Genomic DNA, 20,835 nt, shown 5'->3' with positions numbered 1-20,835 from the left:
AGGGGGGTACTTTTCAAATAGTAAACCTCTTATTACTCGCCTCCTCCGGCTGGCTCCATGTTCACCCGAAGCACTGTTTGTTTACAGAGACTGGTTTACAGAGGCTGTCGTCTACTGTATACAAACCGAGAATGGCAGTGACCGGCAGCTGAACGGGAAGAGGTTTATTATTTTTAAAGCCCCCCAGCTATATATATAAAGATTGGTATTCGTGGATTACCCCTACCATCAAAAACCAACATAATAAAACAGGGCATTTACTCATAGATCCAGGCACCGTGACTGTGATATTTGTTATCCATGGTCTCCTTCCTTCTAAAATAAACTTTTAACATCATGTCAATATGCCTGCTCTAGGGGTTTTTCACTGGTTGTTACACTGAGCAGAGGGGGAGACATGTTCTAATTATTGTAACAGCCTGTGAATCTGAAGCACTCAGGGGCTCTGGAAACACCCATAAGAGTCCCTCGGGCTCATTACCATCATTATAAAAGTTTATTTTAGAAGGAAGGAGGCCATGGATATCAAATATAAGAAGATTACCACAGTCCCAGTGTCTGGATTTATGAGGTTTTTTTTGTGCTTCATTTTAATGGTAGATTTCCATTACCATGAGGGACCTCATTTTCACTAAAGACAGGTTGCAGAAACCCATCACGCCTACAGTGCAAATATGCCTCTCTGCCTTTTATAAGCATTTGCATTGCAATATAATTGTTTGTTATAACTTACCTTGCACCCTGACAAAATGCTCTGTGTAGTCACATGGGTTGGTCTTTTGGTTTGGATGCATTTCAAAAAAACATGTGACTTGTTTGTACTGCAGGCTGTCTCCATCTTTGTGCACCTGTACAGCTCCTCTTTGTCCCAGTGAGGTCAGGCTGACCAGGCTGTGACCTCTGTGAAGGAGCAGTAGGGATGAGCTGCACAGGAGCACAACGGTGGGGGCTGAAAGCTGAGGAGTGAGCAGTACAGACAAGTCACATGTTGTTTTTTGAAATGATCCAAACCAAAGCCCAACTCTTGGGACTACACAGGGGATTTTGTCATGGTGCAAGGTAAGTTATAACGCACAATTATATTGTAATTCAAATGCTAATAAAGGGGGCATTTCTACAATGCAGGTGTGATGGGCTTCTACAACCTGTCTTTTGTGAACATTAGGTCCCTGGTGAGAGGTTCCCTTTAACCCCTTCCCGACGCGCGCCGTACTAGTAGGTGTTTTCTCCGCGATCGCCGCCGGCAATGCTGCCGGCGGCTTCAAAGAGATGGCGCGGCATGGGCGCCGCCATATTGTCGCCGCCATCTGGGCGCCGCCATCTTGTCGTGGATCACTGCTCCCCTAATAAAAAGTGATCAAAAGGTCGCACAGTCCCAAAAATTATAGTAATGAAAACGGCATCAAAATTCGCAAAAAATGAAACTATCCACAGCTCCGTACACCAAAGTATGAAAAAGTTATTGGCCCCAGAAGATGGCAAAATAAAAAAAAAAATATTTTGTACAGGAGGTTTTAATTTTTTTAAATGTATGAAAACATTATAAAACCTATACAAGTTTGGTATCCACGTGATCGTACCGACCCAAAGAATAAAGTAGACATGTCATTTGGGACGCAGAGTGAAAGCTGTAAAATCCAAGCCCACAAGAAAACGTTGCAAATGTGGTTTTTCACCATTTTCACTGCATTTGGAATTTTTTTGCCGCTTCCCAGTACACGCCATAGAATATTAAATACCGTCACTATGAAGTGCAATTTGTTACGCAGAAAATAAGCCATAACACAGCTCTTTATGTGGAAAAATAAAAAAGTTATAGATTTTTGAAGTTGGTGAGTGAAAAATGGAAGTGAAAAAACTAAAAAAGGCCAAGTCGTTAAGGGGTTAAGGCAACAAATAATCTCTGGGTTTCTGCTTACAAAAAGACCTCATCTTATTTTTCCGTGCTTTCTTTTCCTTTCTGCATTGCTGTCAATCCAATGATTCCACGGTATACACACACACAATTATTGTTTTGGACCACGTTCTTGCCATGTATTTCAATGGGCTCCTATACACCACCACGGTTTCCAGAGCCCTATGTATGAGCTGACTGGGTAAGCTACAAATTGTAGAGAAGATCCCAAAAATGTTATATTCCTAATATAACATATATATGACAGACAAGCTCTGTGCAGCGCTGCCTAATCATTGTGCGCTATGTAAATAAAGGAATTATTATTCTATTGCCATTGGTGCTTGAACCCCATACCCTGATGACACACCACTAGTTTTGCACTATACTTTGTCAGTCTAACTATTTAAATTTCATATTATGTTATTATAATTTGCCTATTTTTTTCATCTTTAACTTGGTTAAAGATGGAGTCTATTAATGTGGACCTTATGCGGCGCTTTGGTAGAGGTGGTTCCTTATTTAATGGAAGAGTTTCTTTTTTTTTCCCTTACAACTAATCCCACTCCCCTATGTAATATCATATTAAAGCCTATAAATTAAGACTCAACATACTTGTGTATTATCCCCTGATAACACATTGGACGTGTTGGTCATTAGTTCTCTCCTTTTATACTAATAGTAATGGCTACCTGGGTACCTGAGCTATTGTCCATTTAATTGTAGCCAACGTCAAAAATGGATTCAGAAGGAGTGGAACGTATAGAGCAAAGATTTTTTTACTTCTTCTCCAGGATTGATCCGCTTCCGTCTTTGGTCCATAGAAATGCACAAAATCAATTTTTCCGGAGAAATGGTTATGATCTGAGGGCAACGTGACATGGATGATGGGGCAGAAGTTAACAAGAATAAATGAGTCCCTTTTCCTCTGAACTATTTCTATCCTGCATTACACAGCCTAATTTCTATGTGACAAATGTGATCTCTGTGTTCCCTGACTGATGGAGGGAGTTCTATATTTGGACATCTTGTGGGAGTTTAACATGCCTGATTATGATAATTCAGCGCCTGCAGGTTTTTCGTCTTCACATCATTTTGTCCCAATTTACAGCTTTTAGTCTGTGCCCACAAACATAGACATTATTTATTGTAATAACTATAGAGAGTTATCTGGACATGACTGCTCTTTGACCTTGAGATTGCATCCAGTCTAACGTGAACTTAAGTCTGAGTGATGCTCCCTTTCTTCACCAAGGGCACTCCCTAAGAAGTTTAGACTCAAAAGCTAGAAACTGTGGGCAAGGGAACTAAACTTTGGTTGGACTCTGCAACTGATTTGTTTTGGGGGGGCCCTCCACAAAAGCATGAAGATCACAGCCTGAAATTTTCAATATTGCTGCATATCTGCAGGCTGTGAGGGCCCTTATACAACTCGTAGAGCAAAATGCATAACTGACACTGGTTGTTAGTGCCTGCTGTGTATACAATGGGAAGTACTGGTATGCCTAGCAATTACTGATAATTCTCATGCATGTACATATTTACAAGGATCCATTACTTATGAGAACTGGAAACTCCACCTTCAGTATTGTCTCTTGAACACTCAGACAGATATTTATGCCAGGTAAAGGATTGTGGAAGAAGCAATGTATACAGTAATTTTTTCTCATCTTTCATTCATCACTATTATGTGACAACTGAGAGGCCAGGCTATGGCTGCTATAGTGGTAGTCATGCCCATTCCTGAAAGGCCCAATCCCTAGGTGCTCAAATAAGTCCATTGTTGATGGATAGACACAGGCGACAATAGCAGAACCAGAGAGAAGTCACATAGAGCAATGGGTCTAAAGACAAGTTGATTGGCAGAATCCAGAGACCGAGTTATGTAGAGGTAGTCAATATAGGCAATTACTGACTATAGGCAGTGACAAACTAACAGCTGATACTTGTGCAATGCTAAGGACCGCTTTGCATGTGTGTTCCGTTACAACATTAACACCTGCGGACAATAGGCACACGCTTATAATGGAGCAGTATGTAGTATATTTAAGCCCCTCATTGGTGACTACACCAGACATTTGCAACACCCCTGCCAACGCAGTGTGTTGTGGAACTGAATTCCCCATACATTTAATCGGGATCTCTGAGCCTGATCAACTCGGGGAGAATCTCCAGTGTCTAGAAATGGTAATGCAGTCATATTATATCTGCCTAGAAAGGAAGGTTGATTATTGTAACCAATTAAATGTATTGTTATTGTGATATTGTACAAAGGTGCTTGTTCGATAATTAGCTTGCCCCCTCACAGCGGGAGTTTATAAAACCCCTTGTGGCTGGAAAGCTCGATCTCTTACACTCTTACAGCCCAGGATGGAATAAGAAGCACATGGGGATGAGGCTTGCAACACATCTGCACATCTTCAAAGGAACACCTATGTGATCGCAATTTTATTTTTTTGTTTTGTGGAGAGCACCCAGGTACCCACATTCCCAGCTTGTATAATGAGGCATGTTAGGGACTGGATATCAGGTTGTTGTGAAGCAGCGGTGCAGGGCCACGCAAGCTATCCCCCACACTATGGAACTGCTGCTCCTGCTTTCTACAAATAAATATCCATTTTTTGAGGTGGATAGTGTTCACCCTCTTGGTCCAGTCTTGGAGGGTCATGGCATGGTCAGACATCCAGAGTCTTTCCACCATCTTTCTAGCACAGTATAGAGTTTCAGTAAGTAAGGCTCGCTCGGTGGTAGGTTGGAACCTCTCTGGGTACACCAGCATGAAGCACACTTTTGGTTTTTTTGCGCACGTGTACCCAGATCCTCTAACAGGACTGAAGGACAGCAGGTCTCAATATGCTTAGGGCATAAATCTGGGAAGCCAGGATGGAATCAACTAACCCTAGCTGTAGCCATATAGGCCCCATAAATGTTATACACTTGTTATGTTTTGTCCCCTGGATGAGGTGAAACCAATTTAGGGGTCAGAAAGATCCATATCCCAGTCCTCATCCGTTAAAAGGCCCAACTAATTCTCCCAGCAGGCCCTCGCATGAATGGTTCCCCATTTAACGTCAGCAGATGCACAAGGGAATCTGAAGGGGATGGGGAAGGGGTTATCAACAAACACATGTCCTTATAGTGTAGCAGAACTGTAGATACAATGGATAAAAGAAGTTAGGCAGTGCAAAGGTGTCTTTCAAATGCTGAAAAAATGCCACCCGCCCTCTTTTTGCAAATTTGTGGCTATTAAAACTGGGAGATACATTTTTATAGTGTGATATAGTGTGTATCTTCATACGCCTTCGTACTGAATCGCTCAAGAACATGGCACTGGATATGTGTGGCCTTATTAAGTCATTTTTTTTTTTTTTTTTGTTGAATTACAAACTGGGCTGAAATTAGGAGCATATAGATATACAATATGATCCTAAAGTGCATGTTTTTTTCTTTGTATTTGATAACGCTGTCATTTAAAGATGTCAGTTTTTACTTTTTTTTTTTTACCATTTCCCATGTGCTTTCTAGCCGGTAGCCGTCCCTCCTTCATGTCTGCACTGTACTTGCCGGGAATGTGTAATAAGCCATGTACGCTGCGTTGAATACAAATGAGCTTCTTCATTCATACAACATGCATCAGAGCCTGAGGCTGACATTGGGTGAGCGGTAATCAGACTAACATATAAATAAGTATTACATCTCCGCTTGCTTTGCATTTGTAATTGGGGAAAGCAATGTTATTAGCCGTAGACAGAGACGATGGGCCACGAAGGCGGCTGCCTAGCAACAACATCATTACTGGTGAAATGTAAGGGCCTCATCACATAAGAGCAGCTGTAGAATAACCTCATTTTGCGTTTAGGAATGATTTACTTTTATCATCTTGCATACAATATTTCTTGTTCTTGCTTCTTTGCATTTAAATAGTATTGTGTTACATAAGGAGAACACAGCAATCTCTGACCCTCGACCTGACATAACAATCAATTGGCGAACCCTTTTACTGTAGTGGCGTCCAAGTGACTTGATGGCCACTCAACCAGTATGTACCACTATGTATGGAGCGGATAATATGCAATATTATACCGGTATCATATGTCAGGACGGGGTAAGACCCCTCGCACAGCAGAATTTGTAAAAAATCTTATCCACCCTGCTGCTTCTGCACAGCACAGGGGGTCGGCTACCAGAGAGTTTGGGGTTACTAACTTGCTGCATGTAATGCCTGAGAATTTATGATTTTATTTAAAAAAAAATAAATAAATTTTTTGCAGGCCTGCAACCTAAAATGTCACTCAGGTTTGTCTAGTGAGGGAATAACCGTCCACAAACCTCTGTTAAATTTGAGTTATTGTTCTTGAAGCAAGTTTTGATCCGCTGTACTTTTTATTAGATTTGTTGTTAATTGTGTGTTTTTGGCTTTGAGAAAGACATATGCAGATATGTTTTCCAGGGGGATGAGGAAAACTTTTGCCTTTGAATGGCAGCACCTTTTACATCAATCCATAACTTACAAGAAGCTCAGTAACATGACGGGGGATAATAGCCAAACTGGATTGGCCATTATTCCTATCCTGTTACTAGGCTTCTAGTAGATCATGCATTAATGTATAGAGAGCTGGAAGGACTGAGGCTCAGGGTTTCCTCCCTGGAAAATGCATGTGCAAGTTTCCTTCCCAGAATGTCAATTGAACTTGCGTGGCCTCAAGTCTCTATAAAACTGTTAAAGTCTACTGAAAAGGCAAAATCTCTGAACGTTTCGGCCTTCAGAGCAGTACAGTGATTATAGTCATGTTGTAGTGTACTGTAAAAGATGTCACCATATATGAAGTGAACAGGAAACAGACCTAAAAAATAAGCAGCAGAAAGGGCTGAATGAGTCATATTGATGCTGCGTATATACAGTGTAAATCTGGATTATACAGAAAGTGGTAAAAAAACTGCCTCCACACAGATAAACATGTAGGTAAACCGTGGTCTGCCGTGCGCAAGGAATTGTGACTTTTCAATGTCTTGTAAGCCAGAAAACTGCTGTACACTGTCATTCAGACAGGGCCGGCTCCAAGTTTCAGTGGGCCCCTGGGAAACAGAGCCTCAGTTGGGCCCCTTTGTAGTTAATTCACATGGCGGTATTTAAAATTTAGTCTCCTGTTTTCTAAAATATTCCCTAGTTTATCATACCAAACAGCCCCCACAAGGTTTATTTTATATAAAATCCCCTCACCCCCAATGGATTTCTTAGGTACATCTTTATATGGGCTGCTCCACTGTCTTTGGCCGCCCCAGCACCTGCCCTGGTATGCCCAGTGCTTGTGCCGGACCTGCATTCAGGCACCAGACAGAAATAAATGTCTAATACATATAGCCTGAGTGTAGAAACTGTACTTTAAGGATGTAAGGTCTGTTTCTAATGTCTTTTCTTTGATCTTGTGTTTTTATACTTAAGGGCACTTGTCAGATTGTGGCCACAAAGTTGTGGTTGCAATTTCAACAATAATCAGTTTATTATTAAATTATTGCAGGCTGGTGCCAAGTAGAGACTACTCATCCTGGCACAAGGATCTTTATTAGTTACACATTATTAGTATGAATCATTTGTTCTATGTGTTTATTATATTATAGACCCTGGTAGTATCATCTATTGAGTTATTGAAATGCCAGTTCAAATCTCACCAATGCACTTGCAGTATGTTCTTTCTAGGTAACCCTAACACATACTGTACTTAAACCCGTCTTCACTAAGGGGGAGGTGAAGAAGAACATTTTGGAATATGTACAATGCCTTGTACGCGGCGTGAAAAAGTCGTAACTTTTTGAGCCGTTTGCACCCCCCCCCCCCCACACCAAAAACAGAGGTCCTATCCTGATGCACCAAATATTTAGACCAACACAAATTGCACTAGTCTTAATAAATTAGCCCCTTGATGTGTATGCAAGAAAAACCGCATACATGTTGAGCTGCTTCTGGTTCCTCCATCATCTTCACCCAAATCATTTTAATGTCTACTTCCATAAACTCTTTTCAAATATTTCCAAATGAATGAACCTGACCTCACAATAGAAATACATTTATCATAGACTCTTCCCAGAGGGGTGAGAACTGTAGTTCATTTTTGGAGGATCTATTATTGCATTTATGTTGTTCTGCTAATTTTTGCCAAATTTGTTCCGATTAGCACTTTTTTGGGGAGAGTGTTCCAACACTCGCCCCCTTTCACGTGGGGACATATGTTAGCCGCAAAAACCACGGGTAGCACATGTCTCCATTATAGGGTTGTGTGTCTGAATCAAGCAAAAGGTGGGTTTTCATTTGGCTCTGTTCCCTCTCCATGTGCAGACCATATTTTCTTTGGCTGACCACTGGGTTATGGTGAGTTATGATGTGAGCTCTGGAAACCTAGTGTATTGATCTTACGCATAGTTGTGAGGCTGAGAAAGTAAAGCTCTGATACCGTGAATGAGGCTCACATGGCCGTGGTTGTGTGCAGAAGGCCAGATATTCTCTTTTAGGTCACATAATGATTTTCTTTCTGCAGGTCTTGAACCAAGTGCTTTATTTTCTTTCTTATTTTTTTTTTTTTTTTTATCTTTTATAAATGTTTTGTCACTTGCCTGAATATCTATAGTAATTTGTGATAGTGTCACATTGTAGGGACAGGATTTTTGAAAATCCCACGTCTAATGAGTGAATTAAGTATGCATGAGGAAATGTGGTGATCTCTACAATGCAATATTAATATTATAATATGTCATGCAGAATATCAGTGACAGTTCTCCTTCAGCACAAGGTCCTGACCTGCTGAGGGCGCTACGAGAGTTGGAGCAGCGCTGTAAAGACTTGAAAGAAGAAAATATCATATTGGTGAGGTTTTTTTTTATATGACATGTAAAATGGTTTTTCTATGACTTGTTATCTTGTGTGTGCAAAATTCATACCTATTCCTCTAACATGTATAATTTACTGCAGACCTAAAGAGGATCTGTCATCCTAAAAAACACACACTAGGGTAAGCAGCCCCTAGCGCTACCCCAGATGTAGTAATGTTACACTCCTATAACTAGCTGTGATGTGATTTTTTTTAAGCTGATACATGGAATATTGTAAATTCGTTTATGGTCCTGAAATAAAGCACAAAGAAACTTTTATTCGACGGGTTGTTTGGGTGTTACTGTCCTGTTTGCTGGATCAACAAACCAGAAGCAAGTAGAACTAGCAAACACTGCAGCGCCATACCCTCGGAACGCCGGACCAAGCTCACATCGGTCTGGCAAATTCATGAGGGAGCGGCCCGAGGTGCTGCTTTTCCCCTGGAGCACACCATAGGCCGCCGGGGACTGTCAGACTTCATGCGGCAGTCACCGTCTCCTCAGACCGCCCCCTCATGAATATGCCGGACCACTGTGAGCTTGCTCCAGCGTTCCGAGGGTATGGCGCTAGTGTGTTTTTGTGACAGGCTCTCTTTAAAGCCTACAGTTTATAAAGCATACAAGTACATTTTGAGTGGTAAATGGAGGCTGGTATTCCTTTAGAGTTCCCCTTCGCGTGACTAACCTCATGTATGATAAAGAGAGGAGTGAACATTGCCTACACAGTAAAGCAGCTCAACAGCAATATATATAATAATCAGTGAGGGTCAGACTGCTGCCATTCTCACTAGGTGAAGTGGTAGGAAGGGCTTGCACCCTGTTGCACCCTTCTTTGTCTGTAAGTCGGAGATGGCCAAGGCCTGTGTTTAGCTGTCATTCTGATACAACTGAATGGCGCGGCAAGATGCATGCTAGCCCTAATGCTCCACCCATTAGTGAGAACAGGATCCCCGTTCTCTGAAGAGCTGTTGGTACAGTTCTTGTGGTGGGGTCCCAGCAGTCAGACCCTTGTCCGTCGACTAGATATCCCCTTTTCCACAGGATAACAAATACTTTGGACAAGACATTTAATGGCACAATTTGTTGGTACATCTATCTTATTTTGTAACATTTATTCAAATCGCGCCTTTCATGATGCTTAAAAATATGAAGAATATTTTTTATGGGTCATTTTATGTGGCATTTATCCCTTATCCACATCAAAGTAGTTAAATGTCTGATTGTGGGGGTGTAGATCTAGTTGGCACAAGTCTCTCTCTGCTGCTTTGAATTGCTGGATTACCTCAGAAGTCACCGGAGAGTCGTTTTCATCCTCTGCTCCTTCGATTGCTATGGGACTTCCGAAAGGCTCCTCTGTCAGGTGTCGGCAATACAAAGCAGCACATCACATCCAGACTTCTTTATAGTCAATTGAAGGTTCAATAGATGCCATGTCTATGACAAAAGCAAGGTCAGACTGGCCTAAAATCCTACAGTGGGCTCAGGAACTAGCACATTGCAATAGGCCCAAAAGTTTTGGAAGTGAATGGAGCAATAACTTTTGCTGTGATCTATTTAATAAGGCTTATTAGATCTTATTGTTGGCACAATGGGCATTTCATAGCTGAAGGGGGGGCTCTAAAGATGTTACTAGTTTCCACTTGGCGACAGCTCATAAAGGTTTATCAGAAGTTTCTTAAGTAAAACTGTTCTAGTGGCCCTTGAAAACCTGTCAGAGCCCAGATTTAATTTTTAAAACAGTTTTGGGAAAATAAAATCTGCGCTCTGATTGGTTGCCTTGGGCAACTAAACCATTCTGCTTTCAGACACTACTGATAAGTCTCCCCCAGTAAGTCTATCTTCAGTATATGATTAAAACATTTTAACCTGACTGCACCCTGCAGTGTGGACTAGTTAAGAAGTTGTTGGCGGTATGTGTAGTATTCTAGTGCACCAGAGAGGTCAGTGAATGGGGAAGACCCATGGTGGTAAAATAAATTTGTGTTTAAGTTACATTGTAACTAACAAATTCAATTAATCTCCTCAGAGAAAAAGCTGCTTTCCAGAGACTGAGGAGAAGGTAAAAAGACTAAAGAGAAAAAACGCAGAACTTGCAGTTATAGCCAAACGTTTGGAAGAAAGAGCTCAAAAGCTCCAAGAAGCAAATCTGAAAATGGTGCGTATTCCCTTCTGCTGAGCAACAAAGAGGAGCAGTCTCAAAGATTAGCCATAGCTGTGACCCTCTGCTGTTGTCTTGTAGGTAAATACTCCGATTCACCTTCGAGGAGCAGGCTTGGAGCTGTGTAAGAAGGCCTTTGCACGCCAACGAGCCAAGGATATGAGTGACCAGGCTAGCGCTCTGTTGGCAAAAGACAAACAGATCGAAACATTAAAGCAAGAATGTCAAGAGCTGCAAGCTAAACTTTCAGGGGGAAAGGTAAGTGTAACGACCAGGCCCTTTTTTAATTTTGGCGGTTACATTTTTCATTCTTCACCTTCAAAAATCTATACTTTTTTTCATTTTTCCATGTACAGAGCTGTGTGAGGGCTTTTTGTGTAACAAATTGCACTTTATAGTGACTGTATTTAATTTGCCTTGGCATGTACTGGGAAGCAGGGGCAAAATTCCAAATGCAGTGAAATTGTTGAAAAAACTCACTTGCGCCATTTTCTTGTGGGCTTGTTTTTTACTGCTTTCACTGTGCACCCCAAATGACATGTCTCCTAAGTTCTATGGGTCGATACAATCAAGGGGATACTAAATTTATTATGTATCCCAGTGTTATTGTGTTTTAATACATTTACAAAGATGTACATTTTCTGTACAAAAAAAATTATCTTAATTTTTCAATTTTCTCGGGCTAATAACGGTTTCATACTTTGGTATACGGATTTGTTTGAGATGTAATTTTTTCCGAGATTGAATAACATTTTTAATGCTAGCATTTTAAGGACTTTACAACCTTTTGATCACTTTTTATGAAATTTATAATTTTATAAATCTGACATTTTGCGATGCCTAACATGTTCTAGGGAAAGGTGGGGGGTGATTTAGAATTTTTAGGTATTTATACATTATATATTTGTTGTGTGTATGTATATTTTTTAAAAATAATTTTCAGAACCCCCAGGGTACTTTAACCCTATGTTGTCTGATTGATCCTACCATATACTACTGATTTTACTGATCATCTCAGGTCTTACGAAGTTAATAATGTTAAAGATGCTGTGTCTTTAATCCTATTTACCCATTATCCACTGGGCGAGGGGATAAATATATAATCATGGTCGGTCTTAGCTGTTGGACCCCTTGCAATCAGCTGATTGCTTGTTCCTCTGCTCCACTCCTGTCTGAGCTCTGTACTTGGCTCCATTAACTTCTATGATACTTCCAGCAAAACCCAAAACTAATCTCGCAGGTTCATGCATAACATCATGTTTGAGTCTATCAAATATACTCTTCATTCTGCTCTCTGAGGCTTACACAGTGCAAGTCTACACTACTAGAGAGCTCCTTTTCTCCACTCTTGCTATGTATCCCAGTCAGTAAAGGTGCTCCAGCGCTGCCACAAAGTCTGAGTGTAACTACACAGTTACAATACTGAACTGATGAGGCCGGTTTTCTGTCCTTTTCAGATTTTTAAAATCGACGACTGGAGTGGTCACTTAGCAAGTAGATGAGCATGAATCTTCACAGAATTCACATTACTAAAGTGTCTTTCATCTTCTGCACACATGACTTGTTTAGATATTTGTCCCCTTTAAAAACTGGATTGTGTCCTAGTATGAGCCTATTTTTACAAACCACTCATAGACTGTAGTCTGAAGATCCGTCAGAACCGGATGCCACACAGAAGCAACTGCAAAAGGATAATAAATATGTGAATATAGCCTTTAACTTTTGTTCACAGGTGGCGGTGTGCCTCTAATGGAGTCATAATCTTGTGTAATCTGTGCGTAAGCCTTTTGATGAAGAAGGTTAAGGAATACCAGAGCATTTATCAGTCTGCACTTGTTCCTGTCATTAGGGATGCTGGTTGCTAGGCATTGCTCTCTCAGCGCAGCAGGGAATGTCATTTTCACATGCCACTTCAATTTTGTCTATAACCTCAGGTGTTTTGCAACAGTGAAGAATCAATTGGAGTCACCGAAAATTCCTAATGGCCAATGACTACTAGGAAAAAAATTTCTAATTATTCTGAAGATCTCTGTGTGGGGTATTGGGGCATTTATGGCCACATTTATGTTTTTCAACATTGCAGTTTTTTTGTTATTTTATTTTTACCTGTGGCGTTTGAAGCCCCGTAGAGAGTTGAAAAACACCTTACCCAGAGCAAACTTTAATTTAAAAAAAAAGCCAAAAAGTGTCCTTACAAAAACACCCCCCAAAAGACAGCACTCTTGTTACTTAATATGAAAAGACACAATGTCTGCAAACATTTTGTTAAAATGCTGCGAAAAAGAGCTAAGTACTTTGAACTCTGGATTCATTTACTTCAAAAAAGTTGTAATAGTGACAAATCCTGCACTTTTAGGTGAAATTTAATCTGTGAAAAAACTCCTCCAAATGCATATGACAATGAGCTGAGAGGAGTCAATTGTAAAGGCTGGAGGATCGCCCCTATGTTCTGTTCTATAACTTGTTTTCCCAAAAATAAGACAGTGTCTTATATTAATTTTTATTCCTAAAGAGGCACTAGGTCTTATTTTCAGGGGATGTCTTATTTTTCCATGAACAAGAATTTACATTTCTCGTTGAACAAAAAAATCTACTTCTCTAGGCATTGCCTTGGCTGAATTTCACAGAGTGAACAGAGTCGGGACGGGACTCTGATCATCATGAACCAATCATGATTACACTTCAGCGATGATGTTTTGCAGGGAAGAAGGATTCCTTGCATCATGTATCATGTTGCTCAGTCCCTTGCTCGACATTGTATTTGTGTTTGATGCATGAAACTCGGCCTCTGCATGGTCCTCGATGTAAATTAAAAAAAATTTGAAAGTGTTTATTTTTCTTTTAAAAAAAAAATATACTTTAACTTTTATCACACGGTGTAAATTAAAAACAGAAAGTTGAAAAAAAAAACCTTGCGTTTTATATAAGAAAAAACGATTAAGCTTTAGTCACAAAGATGAAAAAAATCATATGCAGTCATTATAAACCTAAAACCTGTTAAGTAGTTTTCCAAAAATGGAAAATAAAGTCTGAACTAGTTATAGTCTACTTTTTGTTAGAGTAGTTTTAAGTTGAATCTAATGCGTTTAGTCTTAGCCAAGGTACCAGGAAATTTTTGGTCTAAATTAGGGGACAGTTCACTTAGTTCCACTTACTAACAATTATTTGTTGTACGTTATGCAGGATTTTCCGAATTACTTGAAGCTGAGTGATTTTAACCGTCTGTTACACGAGTCTCAGAAGGAAGTTCTGCGGTTACAGAGGCAAATCGCTATGAAACACTTGAAAGAATCCCTAAATTTGTCAAGATCCGAGGCTCATAGTTCTCCAAAACCAGCTGAATCAATGTGTATTCGGCTGGATTCTTCAGAGCAACCCACGAGGGATCCAGACAATTCCATAGTGGCAACATCAATGGACACTCTTCAGGTGAGAAAAGAGTTACAAGACTATTCTGCCCTGTATCGCCTACAGAATACTTTTTGGCTTACTTACAAATATTAACCTTTTGGGTTTTCTGTTCTGGTGTAGAAACTACATTTGAAATCTTTGTTGAGTACTTTTTATGTTTGGAAATGAAGTTCCCTTTTTAGGGCCTATATCTATGTGGGGACTCCATGTCTACGATAGCCCTTTATTGGTCACAAAAACAAAAGTCCAACAATCACCTTCCTAAGTTGTGTGCATCCCTGGATTTCTGAGATCAGTTAATGGTTGCAGCAACTAGCAAAAAGAAAAAAAGCAACTGGAGTTGTGGAATGGAACAGGTAGGTATTGTGTAATCTGCACCCGTTACAGTCTATTACAAAACTGGATCTAAACAGATGTGAAATCTGGGTCTCCTATCAGCGGTCTTATGCATATTGGTGCAACTTAACATTGCTCTTTATCTGCTCTCAGGTGTAACCCCAATGGTGTTAAAAGATCATAAATTATAGGTCCCAAACGTAACTGGCAATAATACTTCACGCAATCCAGCTTTGTAGATAGAGTGCTTCCCTTGTCACTGGCTTGTTCGTGTAGGCATAAAATACAAGAAAGTGTTCTGGCAATCCCTGATAAAAAAAAAAAAAAAAATCTCTTCAAGCATTATTCGTCTCCAGACTTTTATTGGTTCTTATTCTTGTATTAATCATGGATGTACCCTGATTGAGAGCTAGTAAAAGTTAAAAACCAACACTGTCTGACCTCTATACACTTTAAGAAAATCTACCACCAGGATGAAGGATTGTAAACCAAACACACTGGCATACTGGGGTGTGTCCCATTTGGCAGAATACACTTTTCTTCAAGCTTCTTATACCCTTGTTTTTAAAGGGAACCTGTCAGCAGAAATTGACCTAATAAACCACTAGCAGTATGTTGCCAAGTAGCTGAACACCTTTCAGATTATCTTTATTTCATGACCAAGTGTGGTGGTTTCATCCATAAAATCAACTTTAAAATGAGAAGTAAACTGGTTGTATAAAGTCAAGGAGGCAGAAAGTTTAACCATGAAGTCAAGCTCTCTCTTCCTCAGAAACCCCCCATCTTCACTGTAATTGATGGTCCTGCATCCAGAGACATCACTATCCAGATCTGCTGATGTCCGATGCATGATGATGAGAAGGCGTTCTGAGCCCCCCACCTTGACCATATTTCCAATTTTTTTTTCACTTTCCACCTTCTAAAATCAACAATTTTTCCATATACCGAGCTCTATGAGTTTGCATTAGATATTGTACATCCTAGAGGTCCCATTTACTATTCTGTGCAATGTATTGGGAAGCTGGGGAAACTTCATGTGTACTGAACACTTTTGAGCCATTTTATTTCTAGGTTTTGTTTTATTATTCTTAAGAAGAACACAGGATACGAAAACGGTTTCCACATATAAGTACCAGATGGAGCCAAAAGAGTCGTAAACAAATCCATCACCATAGTTTCTTTGTTGCGCAGAATCTGAGGAGCCCCTGTAGTCTTAGGATACCCAATTAAACAAGAGCGAGTTTATAGTAAATATCGGGAAAAAGAAAACGAAGGTATTGGGGGGCAATTGCATGTGGATGGGCCAGACAAAATAAAGTAACAAGGTCTAGGAGTCCGACCAGATGACACGTGCCCGAGTATTAGGGTAAGAATGACTATGTATGATTGGAAGGGAAGCTGAAGGGCTTGGGCATGGGTAATATTGTTTTATAAGTTGGGGATCGGCGACAATACCCATCCTAGGATTTTAGATGTTTGAAGGGCTATCAGGGGCCGGAACTGGGTGGTAGGAAGGGTGGACTGGTGGGGAAGGGATGTTTTCCCCTAAATGGGGTAATGATTGTATTGTTTATATAAAATTAAAGATCAAGTCTTGAGTAGAGGAAGCACAAGCAGCAAAAACTACCACAAGTATAAGGTTTGCCCCACAATTAAACACTTGTAGAAACTGAAAAATTTGTAAAAGAGCCATTGAAGATCTTTGTCAATTCCTTATATAGCACGGCGCCACCTGGTGTACAAATTGTATATCCTTTTCCACCACGTAAGCTGAGCGTTCCTGGATAGGTAAAGCCACTTCCAGCACAGCTAGTTCTGTGCAAAGTAATACTCAAAGCACTTTCTGTCTGTCACCTCTCTTGTCTCAGTACTGTAGAGTACTGCATGAGAAATAATAAGGGATTCTAGTATTTGCTACCAGAAGTAAAAGGAGGCCAGAAAGGAGCATAAATGCAGTATTCGGCAAAAGGCAATGCTATATTTTGCCTTGATGGAAATCTACCAATCGGTTATAGGTATGGTCATTTGGACATTCATCTGCCACATACATACACTTCTACAGTAGGATGTTATTTTTAAAAATGTACCTGTATAAAGAGAATGTCCAATAAAGGTAGTCCTCTGGTCTGTTAGAGATGAAGGACAGCTTTCCGAGGGTATGATCACCTCTGCAGGATTGCACAAAAAAAACAAATGAATGAAACCGATGAATTAAATTAAATGTGAAGGCCAGGTGTCACTTTTATTGATGCTTGGTGGGTAGTTCCCTGCAGGGTGAATACATCTATAAGCTTTGCTCCTGTACTTTAGTTAAAATGTCACTTTTTATGATTATTTTAAATGAAGCCCCTCCCCTCCGGGGGTCTCTAGTACACACCAACCTGGCTGCTTCCTCAGTGCTCCCCAAACTCAAGGCATCACATAGTATGTGCTGACACAAGTTTTCTCACAGGCAGGAGGAGGGGGAGCAGGGAAGGGGTGCCACATAGGCTTCAGGGGGTGTATAATTACTTTGAAGATGGGCGGGGCTCTGGTGACCCCCCCCCCTCCCATTAGCATTTGTGCTTCATTTAACTAAAGGTAAAATACCCCATCCCATTCTTATAATGCCCCCTTTATGCCCCTAATGCCCTCTTCTTCACACAATGCTTGTGGACTGCTTATCTAAGCAAATGTAGTGTTGTGCAGGTGCTGAGGAGCAGCGTATGTTTCTTTGTCTTAGACCAGTGGTTCTCAACCTGTGGGTCGGGACCCCAGCGGGGGTCGAACGACCAAAACCGGGGGTCGCCTAAAGCCATCGTAGCCGAAATTTTACTGTGTTTTTACTGCAAGTTGCATGGTTTGGGGTCACCATAGCATGATGAACTGTATTGCGGGGTCACAGCATTAGAAAGGTTGAGAACCACTGTCTTAGACTAACACTGTGAAGGGGTTCTGGGCCATTTTACTGCATAAGATTTGTCCTGGAGCATTAAATCCTGGATTTATGAGAAAAGGAGGGTGTGCCAGTCAAGTCCATTGAGATCTGATCTGTGTACAGTCTTTTACAATTGAGTGCAATAATGGATTTTAATAAATTCACAATACTTGGTTAATGCACTCAGTGTCCCCTCTGGAGGGTTTTCTTTGTGTGTCTTATTACATTTTATCTGACTGTAACTGCAAGCTGCAGAAAAGAGAACAAATGAGCACTTAAAATGTTCTTTAATTTCCCACCCAGGAAAACTGATTTTTGGAAAATATTTTCTGAAGGCAGTGACTTGTTTTTGTGTTAGAATTCAGTTCTAATTTTTCTCACTTATTATAATGACTGATTGTTTTGAGAGCTGAAGCATGGTTCTCATGAAGAGCATCAGAAGTCTCCTCCCCCACATTTACTGATTATTTATATAAAAACTGCTATAAAAAAAGGGACTGTGGTTGATCCAAAAATCGTGGACCCTGTGATCTCCTGTTTTACAGATTTGACCACAATGCAGAGGACTGGACATCAGCACCGGACTGTAATAATGATTACAGGGGGGGGAGGGATTCCCACATTATATATTACTATGACATCCACTGTAATGGTTTCCATTAAACACTAAAGGTAACTGGAGGTTCAGTTCACTCTCTGTTCCCCATAAGAGCTAGATATGCAGAAGCAGGGGTGTAACTAGGAGAGGCAGGGCACCATAGCAGACTTCTAAATAAGACACTCATATATACACATATAGATGTATACCTATATACATAAACATAGAGTTCTTCACTCATACACACAGATTTATACACTCTTAGGCTACATTCACACGACAGCATGGGGGACGTATATACACTTCTATGGGCTCACGGCCCTGTACGGGAGGGGTATGGTGCGGCACCGTACCGCTCCGTAGCCCGGGGAAAGATAGGACATGTCCTATCTTTCCCCGTATTACGGCGCCGTGCGCCATTAATTCCTATGGAGAGGGGCGGGGGTGAGCTGCGCTCACCTCTTCCTCCTCTCCCCGCGCTGCCGTGTGCCCGCGGTACTACGGTTCGGCGGGCTCACGGCAGGGTGAATTTAGCCTTACACACATTTCCACATCACATATGCACTCACATACAGCATATATACACACCATATACCAAATACACATACAGCATATACACATCACAAATGCACACACATATACAGCATATATACATCACATACTGTGTATCTTATCTACATATGCTGTACAATAATATATACAAAATAATATATTAATATTATTTTACAAACACTTTGTGTCAGGTCGGATGATGGGGCCTCTTGACACTGCGGGCCCCATAGCAGCAGCTACCGGTGTGGTTATGCCCCTCATAACTTTTTTTTATGCTTCTGTTCTTTTATGAAGCCAAAAATGGTACAGACTGTAAAATAGAAAGACATAATGGAAAACCCATAGCCTCCATATAGTTTCCAATATAATTTCGGAAATCGGCCATTCAAGGGCTTTTCTTTCTAGTATGCAGTTTTTAATTTAGAATGGTCTTTACTCTTTTACTGCTTTTCAGTACCACTGTTTCAAGCATGCACTTGTCCTGGTAATGAGAAGAATTATGCACTGAGTTATTCTTATGAAGTAATGACAAATGTGACTTGGTTGGATCCCTTATGAAGGAGAAATCCTGATGACAAAGCCGGGTTCATCTTCCTGTACTTGTTCAGTGCAGTTTTCTTTTCCTTATATGAAGCCATAGCTGTACACATAATAGAATATATTCCCAGTGCCTTTAACGTGCCATACTTAAGGGGAGCCTGTCTTGCTCTGGAGATGCTGTGTAGTACAGAAGAGGATTTTGTATGCTGTCAGTCATGACACCTGCTAAGGACAGCCTTTAGGGATTTAAGCTAGTTCCACTACACATGGAAGCACAACAGATGTTATCAGGAAATACATATAAAAATAGGCTATGGATGTCGTCTTACATAAGAGGCCTGCATATGTGGTATTGGAGGAGTAGAGCTCGTGTTATATGTAGGGCTATCTTTATGTTCCTGACCCTCTGTCGTCTCTTACGTGCCCTTCTCCCCTGCCTGCACAGTGGTCTGATCCTCTTAATCCCTTTGGTTGCTGTGGTAGCAGTGAGGATTGGGCTGCCGGAGCAGGTAGGACATAACTCTACTTCTTGCTTGGATTGCCGGCATCCAACAAGACGCAGCAGATTGTCAGGTAGGAATGTCTCAGGTTATTGTAGCTATTCTATAGCGTATAGGGTTTTCACACAAGTAGAGAAGTGTGGATAATCATAACACTGAGATCTAAAAAAAATCTGGCCGCTTCCAAGCAGAAATCGTGGCCCTGCAGATGGAGGATGATAATCATATTTACTATTGATGGTAAAATAGAAATAACCCCCATCAAGATTTCAAATGTAATTCACAAGTAATGGGAATATGGACGCATTTGTGTCTTCCGCAACCTGAGCTGCAACAAAATTCTTCAAAAATTTGGAAATGATAAACAGATGGGGATTAAATGACAATTGTGCAACATTTTTATTAGAGTAACTAAAAATACATTCTGGCTTAAGGTCACTGGATGTACAAACTAATGAGGGTCTAGTTGAACTATATATTTTTATCAACCTTTTGGAGACAAAATATAAAAATGGTGTTGGTCATTTCTGCATTAGTCATATCCTCATTATAAAGTCCCCTATTTCTTTTCCAGACTTGTAAAAGTTTGGGTAGGATAGTTAGACCTTAAAAAGTACCCAAGACTGTGCATACAATGTGCAGTATTTAGTATTGTGGAGTCTTTTGGTGATTTCCAATGTGGTTTTTTTTTCCTCAGTAATAAAGTGTATTGATATTGCATGTATCTTGCATATATTAGATATCTATACGAGGCTGTTGCATGGAAGTTGTCAGCCTGGTTGCTACTTCCCCTGACAAACTATTTGTTTATAAAGGGTTTTAAATTATAAAGTGTTTATATGTGGTGAGACAACTGCTTTAGGCTGCATTCCTGCATGGCGTTTACTTGGCGTTTACTTGAAATGCAATACAACAGACTAAAACAAGGCCCATTATTTTCTATGTTCTCATGTCCATGATTGGTGCATGCCATGTGCCGTGGGTCGGCTGATTGCCCATGCCACAAATTATAGAGCAGGTCCTATTCCTGCCCATCTTTGATCTTTGCGGCCCAGTCATTCATTT

General features: G+C 40.6%; 1 protein-coding gene across 16 annotated transcripts in view; it reads left to right on the top strand.

The window, feature by feature from the left end:
• TSPOAP1 (TSPO associated protein 1) overlaps positions 1 to 20,835 on the top strand; it is a 97,305-nt gene that overhangs the window by 35,777 nt on the left and 40,693 nt on the right. For 13 of the 16 annotated variants that reach the window (XM_072138015.1, XM_072138019.1, XM_072138021.1 and 10 more), the window contains 4 exons: positions 8,649 to 8,753; positions 10,785 to 10,913; positions 10,998 to 11,174; positions 14,100 to 14,345. The exons of the other annotated variants lie outside the window; for them this stretch is intronic. In XM_072138015.1, the coding sequence (XP_071994116.1) occupies positions 8,649 to 8,753; positions 10,785 to 10,913; positions 10,998 to 11,174; positions 14,100 to 14,345 (657 nt within the window). The remainder of the gene's footprint in view (positions 1 to 8,648; positions 8,754 to 10,784; positions 10,914 to 10,997; positions 11,175 to 14,099; positions 14,346 to 20,835) is intronic. 16 annotated transcript variants of the gene reach the window in all.

This window comes from Engystomops pustulosus, chromosome 2, assembly GCF_040894005.1.
Source record: "Engystomops pustulosus chromosome 2, aEngPut4.maternal, whole genome shotgun sequence".
NCBI lineage: Eukaryota > Metazoa > Chordata > Amphibia > Anura > Leptodactylidae > Engystomops > Engystomops pustulosus.
Note: the sequence above shows the minus strand (reverse complement) of the source record. Positions and strands in the feature narration are given on the sequence as shown.